Raw genomic sequence first — 12,504 nt, 5'->3', positions numbered from 1 at the left:
TTTTTAAGGCATTTTTTAAGGCTAGATGTTAATTTGTAAATTATGCTATATAACTTTGGCATATCATTATTGTGAACCAAATGCAGGGGTTTCAAGATCAAGACTATAAATCATGAAAAGGTAATGGGTTTTGTTCTGTTATCCATTTTTCATTGGGGCTTGCTTCGTTTATTCAATCAAATAAACAATACAAATAGCAAAAATATTATAATATTTATACATAGATGTAGGGTTAAATCCCCCTAAAGCATGTTGCAGATAAACTTGTAGCCGAATAAAGAGCCCATGCATGTACTACACAGATAACCAAGTCATCCCTTCTGTTGATATTCAATAAAACATTAATCATTCAATTAATGAAGTTAATTAGGACACATCTAATAATTTAGCATTAAGCTCCAAATATGTTAACTAGAAGACTGCTGTCAAATGTGACAAAATTATCATTTTTTAAGCAAATGATTAGCAGTAGAAAAAAACTTATGCTCCAATGGAAACAAAAGTAAAGGATTTGCCCCTTGCAAATGATCCTGACTTGAACTATTTAATACTTTACTGAATATAGAACCGCAAACATATACACACTTGACAACTGAAAAAGATAAACATGAAGCTTTGATAACAAATGTGAATTGATTTTGCCTTACAAAAGAAAAAACTAGTACATCAATGATGTGGAGCTCATCCGGCATTTCGCAACAAAATTTAACACTATTTTAATTTCAGCCCAGTTGACACTGTAGTGAATTATATTGGTGACATAAATTGAGGATATAGAATTGAAATTGATGAAGAAATGACATAGAAGCATTTTTTTGTGATCTATGAATAAATTTCATATGAATTATGTATTAATAATTATCTAGTCAAAGTTTCTTAACTCTGTGTAGAACCTTGAACCTATTGTAGCTCTCAGATGGAACAAAAATAACCAGTCAATCAACAAATAAATAAGTAATTTTTGTGAGTTTTGAAAATATATGAATAAATTAGCATATTTAATGAGTTTCAAAATTCTATGTTGAAATTTTGTATCACCACCTCGAGCTATTATATATAGCAAACAAAATTGAAATTGATCAACAAATGAAGTTAAGAAAAAACATTTTTTTGTAATTCTGTGTAGAAGTTTGAACCTCATAAAGTTCTACAAGATTGAAGAAGAAAAAAAGTTAAAATCGGTCAACAATTAAAGAAGAAAAAGCATTTTATGTGAATTTTTAAAAATTTGCATAAATTAATTTTGCATAAATTAACATAAAAATTGTTCTAGTCAAAATTTCAAAATTCTGTGTAAAAGATTGGTGAACCTCTTGAGGCTCTACCAGATGGAAGAAAAAAAATCAAAATCGGTCAACAAATAAAGAAGCATTTTATGTGAATTTTTCAAAATTTGCATAAATCAATTTCGCATAAATTAGCATAAAAATTGTTCTGGTCAAAATTCTGTGTAGAAGTTTGGTGAACCTCATGAAGCTCTACCAGATGGAAGCAAAAAATTCAAAATCAGTCAAAAAATGAAGAAGCATTTTTGGTGAATTTTGAAAAATGCGCATAAATTAGCATATTTAATGAATTTCATAATTCTGTTTAGAAGTTTTGAATCCCCTACCTAGTGCTATCATATAAAGCAAGCAGAATTGAAATCGGACTTAAAATGGCGAAGTAGTAGCATTTTGAAATTGTGGACGGACGACAGACGACGGACGACTGATGCCACGGCACGGCATAAGCTCATCTTGCCCTTCGGGCCGGATGAGCTAAAAACATGCATTTCAATTTATACACAAGCTCATATTAGGAAGCAAAATGAAGACTGCTGATGTCTTCCCTTTTATAATCATTGGATATCTTACTAAGTGACGTCTGATTATGAAGCTCCCTGGGAGGATAGGATAGATATTATCACGCATAGCACGTATACTTTCATTATTAAACCTAATGGACAAAGTTCCACATAAAAGTCGTAAAGTGATTTAATAAGTAATAGCATGTGAGTCATTGAACAATAAAAATAGAGTGTCACACAAATGTGTATTTGACGTCAAAGAGAAAATGACTGACACTTACAATAGTGGCAACTTCTCCACCTCGTCTTAGAGAATCAAGTGCATATTGATGATACACATTTTCCATGGGGGCTCCATTTATAGATAGGATACGATCATTCTTTCTGCAAATATACAAGAACAAAACAATGAAAGACGTGATTGAAATTTTGAGCCACTATTCTCCGGGTTTGTTCATGGTTTGAGGCTTTCATAGCATATTCATATCATATAGGCTATTGAAGGAAGAAAAAAAAATACAGTCACAGAATTCTCTTTAAAACTGGATAAAAGTCAAGTGCAAAGAAAAATTATATTTTCCATATTTGAGCATGATGTTTCATTCATGTTGGTACTTTTTTTAGAAAAAAAATAATTTTCTATGCATGTGCCTTTATTTGACCACAAAAAAACATTATGAAATCTGAAATGTGTAAAAATATCGTTTACATCTTAAAATTCATTACAATTAGGAAGAAATCATGAGTGGAATGAAAGATTATCTTGCTATTATTCACACCAAATAATTTGAAAATATATTGCATTGGTTTCAGACTTTCAGACAAAAAATCTCTGTTTTGGTGCAAACCTGCCTGTGGGCAGGTGTCCTTCATAACTAGGTTCTCCTGCAAAAGTTCATTGGATATCAATGGCAGGACATGAAGGTGATGAAAGGGGACTTACTTGAGCAAGCCCTCAGCAGGACCATTGGGTGCAACATCTGACACAACGATGGAGGTCTCTCCACTCTGGAAATGTGGGTTATCCCGACCACCGCTCACTGCAATCCCGAACCCTATACCCTGGGCCTGAAAAGAAAGAGAACGATGGAAAAGTTGAACTTGAAGTGTGATGCATGAGTGTAATAAATACTGGTTTCATGAAGTTCACTCTTAGACTTTTCATTAATAACAAGAACTCTGAATATGACGCACTTTGATCCTGGCCAATCATATTGTATGAATACATGTACAAAGGCAAAAGCAAATGAAATTCCTTTCCCCATTCTCAGTGCCTATAATAAGGCAAGGAAAGAAAAGACAAGACCCGAATGTGACTGGATTAAAAGGTTAGGGGTATAGGCCTACATTTGTCTAGGCCTAGGCCTTAATCTTTACAGATGATCAATGAAAATTCCCTCATTCCCAACAAGAACACAATTCAACTTTTAGCTACACCTTAATCTTCTAAACATATTCAGGATTGAAATACTTGGCAAATTGTGATGACACTACTATGTAGGCCTAGGTCTATAAGGCTATATAAAACACATGTAAAATTGCAAACATAATTTTTTCTTATCAGCACTGGGGGGGGGGGAACCTGAAAAGAATGGGCAGAATAGTTTAAAGATTATGTTGACCGGTCAAGGTGGCCAAGGCCATGTTCTTTCAGAAACACCCGTTCCCTATTCATCAAACTTTTGTAAAGAGTTTTGTTCGATATTCACTCAAGAATAAAATATAAGCCTAATTGCACTGAATAACTTGATCATACTGACCTACATGCACATAGGGCAGGTAAATACATGTACTCTACGCGAGAGAGCAATATAAATACCATTTGAGCTTTGATTTCACATGACACATGTATTGCGATATACATCTTTTACAAAAACTTTTAAAAGTACATCCATGTCTACAGGCCTTTGCTGTGGACAATCATATGCAATTGAAAGGAAAATTATGCACTACCTGCAATTTTCATGTCAATGCTTTAATACAAATAAAAGAAAAATAAATGCAAACATCAATACATCTCTATATACTTTGATATAACATATTTTAAGTCAATTTGTCTGCTAGATTGATAAGACCAGAATTTATTCTCTTATCTTCTCTTCTAAATTGCAAATGTTTATGGAATAAAATACCTGTCATAACAACTCAACTCTGTATGAACTAGAGAACAAATTATCATCTTTTGCTTACAATTAATCACAACTAAACTAGGTGGGTTGACAGTTAAAGTATGCCTAGGATTCAAAGATTGCTATTCAATATGCAGGTACTGCATTGATGATCATCAATAGTTTTGAGGACGGGACCAGGTCACAAGATGCCAGGAGCATCCTTTAACAATTACAAATATTTACTATTCAGCTTGCTTTTTGTCACTGGCATTTTCATCTTTTTTATGCATTTTGGCAAAGGAAATATTTAGTAGTAAGCACACTCGTTCACAGCTGATGACAACAACCCATCATTGAACTAGACATGACCGTCACACTGCATGGTTATACTTCTTATTTCAAAGGTGAAAATATGGGATCATCATAAGGTCATGAAAGATAAACAACCTAGGTGACTGACATTGTGATTTCAGTTAATATCCCAGCTAAACAATGAGATATTTGGTGGATTAGGTTGAAAGTGGTAGGGTGCACAAGTAAGATTTACAGAAAAATTGCTACGCAAGCATGTATGTAGACACCTAGAGAAGAATTGTAAAATGGAATGTGAGGATGAATCAAATCTTTAAATGGAGTAGCACTAGCAATGTATTTCTAAAGTTAATACTAACTTGAGAGTACCATTTTAAACATAGCTGTTGTATATTCCTCCTCATAAAAGCCTCTATTGCCCACCGGGTATGATAATCTCACTAGTTGCAATGAACAACTTGTGTGATAGCATGACAAGTTAGAGTATAATGGAAAAGTATAAACTTCCTACGCTGGACTAAAACGCTATGGGACTGGGATTGAATAGAAAACAGGGCAGGAAGGAGAGGTAAAGTCAAAGTCAGAGGGGCCGAGAGCAATTGGGTAGAAATACATGCCTTTTCCAAAGTATTCCTCCTATCTCTATATTTCTTTAGTACTTTTCTCTCATTACCTTGTTAAATTCCAGAAGACATATTTGGTTTCTACTCTAGACATGAACCCTACCATAGTTATGACTGAAGGTCAAATCACCCTTGACCTTTGCACTACAGGGAGGATGGTTGGTAAGGATGCAGGTCATATAGTCTCCCATGAAAATAGTACAGGCCCTATATTTATGAAGGTGACTCTTCCATAAGAAATGCGGTTTCATTTTAGATTTTCAGTCACTTTTCTTTACAAACTTTGAAACATTATCCACAATACCTACTAGAATACAGGTATATTCTCAATAATGATTTTATAAAAGACTTTCCCTGCAGAGAAAAAAAAATGACTAATTGACATTGCTACAATAAAATTCTACCTACATAATTTTCCATTTCAAACATTCATCTCTTAGTACGATTCACAAATTAAAAGTCCTAGCCTATATGCTAGCCTATTTGTTTTGCTCACGGACAGTGCCTGTCAAATACCTATCATGTAGGCCTATGTACCAAGGCCTGTCTAAAAAATATATCTAGGCCTAGATGAAACATTTACAATATCAAAATAAGAGTAAACATTGTTGACGATTACATCATCAATGAAAACGAAGTCAACTTCAAAAGACTAATAGCTATTCCACCTCAAAATGATGAAGGGTTATTCTGTACAAGGCAATGGTACAGCTATGCCTTTCTGTCTCTCGTTATCATCACAGTTGGGAGTGGGAAGCATAGTCCATGCATTACTACAATCATGTCAAGACCAATTCTCGGGTTTCTGTTTTGATTTTAAACCAGCTGACTTTAAGAACTGTTTACATCACATATGAAAATATTGCCCTTTAAAACCAATGAAAGGTTGGAACTGAAATTATTCAAATGGACTTTATCACCTGCAATGTATACATTAGGTGTGTTTGTTAATGCCCCTTAAAATAACATGTATTCTGCCGTGATGAAATCTGAAAGTATCTGATATATTGCCAGCTTTGTTTTGATCATTATACATTTTTTTAATGCACTTTACATGGTAATTTACAGATATACAAAACTTATTATCTCTTTATCTCTTGTTGAAGCATTGTATGAAGGCATACATCCAATGACAAACAAGCAATCACAAGATAATTCATGAAGAAATTCACGGACCCTGAATCCAATCTCCTGTCCTATAGATCTGTAACAACAGGCCACATCCCTTTCCATTCTCTTCTCCTCATGCTACCATACACCTTCTCTTTTCTATGTTCATTCACTTTCATTCCTATTCACTTCCTAAATTTCACATCCCCTATTTCCCTCCATCCTTTAGTACTCACCCGTCTGATAGAGACTGTATCCTTCTCCCATCTCACATCTACATTTCCTCCACGATTCTGTAATATCAAAATAAAAACAGAAAAGATAAATAACACACATTAATTTAAGGTGGTCAAAAGAACATAACAAGAAGAAAAAAACACATCAAACATACATGTAATATATTTAGGCCTGTATCATTGTGAAATCTTAAACAACTAAATCGTGAATCAAATCTATTAAAGCCTAAAACAATATTTCTGATCATTTGGGAACTAACCATTATCCAAGAGAATTCACGCTTCCTTTATCGTAAAATGCCCATGGGGGGGGGGCTCCTACAAATTGACCTTTTAAATTATAAACAGACAAGTAATAGACATCCAGCAAATACAGTAATGTTTGAACTGTCCACTGGCTTCCAATGACTGCAAACACAACCCAGAAAGGTGCAACTATTCAACATATCAAATTTTCTCAGACAGGCTTGGACAATAATATACTGCAAACAGTCCATACAATTTCAGCAAAAAAAGGCACTACCTATGATCCTTTATCTCCAACATAAAACTTCTGTCTATCTCCATACGAATGATTTGAAAGAACCAAGAAATAGAAAATCATTTATTTCCCAAACATGTATTTTATGCTTGATATAGAGAACACTCAAACAAAATAACAGTCATGCCAACTAACCCCCCCCCCCCCAAAAAAAACCCCACAAATATTGAGCTCTATCTGTTCATATAAAGAAATCAAAGAAAACCTGTATATCATAACTTCACAAATCACCAGTCTCTAACCCTCAGTATATCATTGAAAAAAATATTGCTCAATTACTTTTATTTCGATTGTTGTATTGACATCAGAACTATTCCACCCTGCCCTTTCCACAAAATGCTTATGTGTAGGCCTACATGAAGATAATAACGGGAACACTTTTTATTAAACCACTTAAGCATGGGATGAAGAGTCTCACCTTTTTATAGACCTACATGTAGGCATGTCATGTACTTCCAACAATTTATATTGAGGTGATAAAGTGGAGTAAACCTTTCTCAATGAGCTGTGATTTTCAGCAGAATGCATGTTTACTTTGATGTAGACCTACACGTTCATAAGAATAGTTGACTCATCAAACAATCTTAACTTTATCTTCAGAAAGAAATTCAACCCCCAGAAAATAGGGAAGTCACATGATATTGTTTTCCAATATACACCCCCTCTACTGGCCAATACAGTCACACCATGCAGAGACCCTGGCATTCATTGTAGCCTTCGCACTGCACTCACTAATGCATGAAATATGTCTGTCAACAAACCACCCAAAACAGGACTCATTATGTCAACAAAAGGCATACTCATGGACTGTTTGGTAATCAAATTCCAATCTATACCCAATAATAATTCATATTCATAATGCAATACACTGAGCTGGAAAAACAACCCTCTCCTTCAAACAAATTGGAATTCAATCTATAGCCTATAAGCCTGGGTATTGTTCCACAAGCAATCGATCTTTCATACTGATTAGATTAAACTACATGTCTAAATTGAGGGATCAGGCTTTCCATGGCATGAATTTCAAATGTAATTACTATTGTCACATATTGTCTAATGAAGCTCATTTGATGGAATAACTAAATCCTTTTAACAGATACATTTCAGGTCTACATTGAACCTTGGACACATTAGTAGAAGTTCACCCTAACAAAAAGTTTGTTGTAAAAATATCAGAAAAAATATATATTAGCAAAGTTTTGAGGAAAATCCATCAAAGAATAAAAAAATTATTAAAAGTTATGATTATTTGATTTATGACATCATATGAGAGCTTTGCTGTATCCTAAGGTGACAGATTAATGAAATGTCATTTTCTCAATAAATTGAAAATGGTTTTTTATTATACCTTCAACAGAAATTGTTCATTAAAAGATATTCTGTTCACTGATCAGTGATTTGCAAAGGTGTACAAGAAGGCCTTTATTTTACATTAATGAAGAATGTGAATAAAGTCATGTTTTAATAGCAGACACATTACACTGCAGGCAAGCAATGCAGAGATGTGTAATAATACATACATACACTTGGGGAACTTTTCATGAAAGGACTTATCAGACGTTTTATCCAACAGTTACTACAGTAACAGTGGCTCTCAGCAAATTAGAATCAAGAAATGTTGTCGGATCTGACAACATGCCGGATATAATGGTGATGAAACGCTCCCAAGGTCTGAAAATTCACTTATCAATACACAAACACACAAATACACAAATAATAATTCGAATTGTGGGTTTCCGATTCCCCATGTATATGTACAAATGTATACGTAACTTTGGATGTATGCCAATACATTTCAATCTTTGAAGATAAATTGAATCTTTTTTACAGCCACAGGGCATTTTTTTATTATATCAGATGCTCATTTTTTGAATTAAACTTTTCTCTTGGAAAAAGCAATTTACTCCATAATGTGAATTGCTATAAAGTCTTCAAATGTAATAGATACACGTACTGTAGACTTCATACAGGGGCAGGGTGTCCTTCACTTTTCAAGGCTGCACGTGCTTATAAATCTCTTTATCTGATAATTCCATTTTCATTTATGATTTCAGCATGATGTCATTAAATTTAAATAAAATTTGAAAACACAAACATCCATTTGACAGGCAAAGACTGCATAATCATCCCACATGAATTCTCATTAAAAATTACAGCAAGACTACAATAACAGTTAAATTCAACCGACCACACCCCCTCCCATTTTTTCTCTTTTTTTTGACAGGGGTGTGCATCAAGAAATCTCAAAATGGGGTCTAAGGAACTGACAACATGTTAGGAACAATGATACTTGGGAACTGCATATTAATAACACGCATGCAACCACAATTGAAGAGCGTATTTGATTTTTGTAATGAGCCCGATAAGTCTATCTTTATACTTTGGCTAGACTCTGGACAGTGAATCCTTCACTTTTGTGATGGTACACTGCATTTCTTTAACCCCATACTATCCTTAACCCCGGACTATCCTTAACCCCATACTATCTTTTTTTCGATTCACACTGTCTTTCTCAACCCCATACTATCTGCTCAACCTATAATGCCTTATCACCGGACTATCCCTCAGCTCATGAATATTGATGATTTTACCATACAGAGCGTGATTAATGTGCAATTCGACTTCTGTGATTGGCTAATGCTTAGCCCCACTTTCCTTAGCCCTGTTTCGTTTTCACACTGCATCTCTTCGCACCGCAAATGTGGAGCTAGCACCACAATAAGCTGGCTAACCCTGCTTTTTTGTAGGGCCAGATAGTACCGTACCATTTACCGTGTTAGCCCACTTTGCTAAAACGTAGTGTGAAAACGAAGTGGGCTAAGCTTAACCCCGGGAAATTTGTGGGGCTAAGACCCCCCCCTTAGCCCCACCAATTTCCGACAAAAAGTGCGGTGGGAAAAGCATATCAGACAATGCCTCGCTAATGTTTAAGCTGTCAAGGCCATCGAAGAGCAAGAAAGCTAAGGAGATCATAGGAATTTTGTGCAAAAGACTAGGGTGCATGACCACTGCCTTTGCTATTTTATGTTAGGAAGGTTCTTCACCTCTGAAGCTGGGCTGAGCAGCTTCTGAATGGCTTCTGTGTGGAACTGAGTATCTGTAGAACTAAAATCCAGGTCTGAAAAAGGGGGTTGTCAAAGTAGTATTCTTTTTTTGCCACAATATACATTAGTGCCCCCCATGCCCTTTGTAAAATGTTGTTTATTCATAGTTTCATACTCCCCTACCATTATAAGGAATCCCCACTGGTCCCATGATTATTTCAACCCCTTTCAAACTGAAGAGGGAAACTCTGTTTGAGTAGAGCATGGACTCTTTCTTTCTTTTCAGATGTCCTTTTTTAAGGAAAATCATAAAAAACCAGGTGTTTTCATGTTTTTGTTTGTTTTGCTCATTGCTTCTCATAAAATTCTGCAGAACAAAAGAATAAAATATTTGTTTGCCCTGCCCAGCCCCATCCTACATGTAGATCTTCCCTGTATATAAAAAAACATATTATAGTACTGCAAAGCTTATGACTATCCAAAAAAGAACCATATGAACAAATAATTTGCAAGTTCAATGGCACATGCCACATACATGAAATGTTTTGCTCTCTCTTGTCTGATCCTACCATAAGCTTTAATAATTACTTGTTATTTGCACGCATCTCACTGAAATGTTGGATCATGTTAGCAATCTCTCTTGTCAAGAGACAAGAGGTGTGCCTGGGAATAAACAAGCTGGTTAATTCTGAAGTGTCCTGTCCCGTTATCAGTACATATATACTCTATAAATTGTTAGATCTAAAAATGAAATTGAGAATAGAACCCATGGTTGCTTTCACACTAGGTGGTTTCAGACCGCCTCAAAGTTTGTCAGTTTCAGGTATTCTCTGATCAGGAAATTTACCGATCAGAAAAAACCAGGTATTTTGGTAATGTGAAAGCAAACTACGCGTAATTTCCCGAAAGAAAATACCCGCTAAATAGTAGGAACTTGGCGAAATTACGAGAACTTTCGCGGGGATTTTTCCAAGGTCGCAGGCATTTTGGCAATGTGAAAGCAATTTACGGAACTTTTAGCCAAGCGTGTCATTGGGCGGGAAGCCGTGGGTGGCTGCTGGGCTAGTGATTTTGAATCTCACGCCTTGCCTGCTAATCAGACCATACTGCGCATGCTCGTAACTTCAGGAACTTATCCCAAAGGGTATGTTTCGGGGAGGTGTGAATGCAGGAATAATTAATGGGTATTTTTTAGCCTAAAAAAGTTCTCGTAATTTAATGGGGATTCTTGTGATCGAGGTGGTTTGAAACCACCTACTAGGGTGGAAAGTACAGAGACGAATCACTGTAAAGAGCTCCGGCCTGCATTCCATTGCAGAACTAGCTTTCATCTCTCACTAAACGGGCTGGCATACCCCAAAGCTCAAATGTCTCCATTTTGGAAGTCAAATTACAAAGCATTTCATCCAAGCTGTTTGTATTTTGTATTTCTTCTCTCTTCATCTGAACTGAGGCCTTAAGCCATGAGGTGGAAGTTATTTTGGCTCAAACCAAAATACGGTCACATTCTTTCAAACATTGTCATAGGTAGAGGTTAGATGCTGCCCATTTTCCCCATAGCAGAAAAGGTTCAGAAAGGTGAAGCAAATTGGGTCAAGCAGTGAAAGTATCATCCAATCGGAATTCTCCATGAAACTTACTCAAGCCAGATTTCCCTTCTACTCTGACTGCCCATTTACAATGGTGCTATTACGGACATTCCCTATATCAGGGTCTTTATCATGATGAGCTTTACCCATGTACCACTTTCACACCAAGGTCCGGTTGCAGAGACAGTACCAAGCGACTGATAAAACCACGGTATAAAAGCATATCATCGTACTCATCAACCGATTAGTGCAAACGTTCAGTCGCTGAGTCCGACCTTAGAGGTACTTCAGCGACCGATGCAAGCTTGATACGACAGCACATCCTACTTACATGTAGTGACCGATTGAAATGCAAGGACCCCCTCCCTACATGCCCACGCGCTACCTCTATTTCTGCTTCGGGCTAGGTCAGCTATACAGCGACCGATTGCTCTGGGCCTGACCAAATTTTGACAGTGGTGTGAAAGCACATCAGATCGGTCGCTTGGTATGGTTTCTGCAACCGAACCCAGGGACCGTACCCTGGTGTGAAAGCGTTATAAGTGAACTGGCATTGTGGAAAAGGGATAAAAATACAAGAATCTAAGGCAATAAATTTTAAGTATGCACAAGATTTTGAGGACCTACTTTTGGCTCAACTCCAATTTTCTGTTTATTTTTATGCAACTCACCCATTTGGGTTCAGAGTTGTTGCTGAAAACCAAACCCATTTCTTCTTTGCTTTAAAAAATTGATTTTCATAAACCAGAGTAAGGTAAGGACATGAAAGCCAAAAATACTTTGAATTCGCCCCCCCCCCCACTTCCCTCCCGAGAATCAGCCACAAATTAATCATCAGAAGTTCAGAGATCCATTCAAATTTCTTATTCTCATGACAATTATCTGTATGCATTCGCTGTCAGTTGTCATTCCTAATCTTTAATCTACATGTAACTTCAAACAAATAATCTGATACTGTAATTAAACTACAACTGAACTAGAATGATGTCACCATATAAAGGCTTACAAAAGGGCACTCTTTTAATTTCTATTATATACAATAAATGATCCAAATAATTTAATTTTTCTTATCAAACAGGATAATTTCAGTGTCGAAATCCTTTAAAAACAAGTTTCATGATAAAAATAAGAGTTACCGAAACCAAGCTA

At 35.8% G+C, this 12,504-nt stretch overlaps 1 protein-coding gene across 2 annotated transcripts in view; it reads right to left on the bottom strand.

Moving 5' to 3' along the window:
* LOC121410874 (tight junction protein ZO-2-like) overlaps positions 1-12,504 on the bottom strand; it is a 57,386-nt gene that overhangs the window by 22,219 nt on the left and 22,663 nt on the right. For both annotated transcript variants that reach the window (XM_041603222.1, XM_041603223.1), the window contains exons 4-6: positions 6,182-6,238; positions 2,733-2,857; positions 2,071-2,173 (exon numbers count right to left, since the gene is read on the bottom strand). In XM_041603222.1, coding sequence (XP_041459156.1) covers positions 2,071-2,173; positions 2,733-2,857; positions 6,182-6,238 — 285 coding nt within the window. The remainder of the gene's footprint in view (positions 1-2,070; positions 2,174-2,732; positions 2,858-6,181; positions 6,239-12,504) is intronic.

This window comes from Lytechinus variegatus, chromosome 3, assembly GCF_018143015.1.
Source record: "Lytechinus variegatus isolate NC3 chromosome 3, Lvar_3.0, whole genome shotgun sequence".
NCBI lineage: Eukaryota > Metazoa > Echinodermata > Echinoidea > Temnopleuroida > Toxopneustidae > Lytechinus > Lytechinus variegatus.
This window is presented reverse-complemented; position numbering and strand designations above follow the sequence as displayed.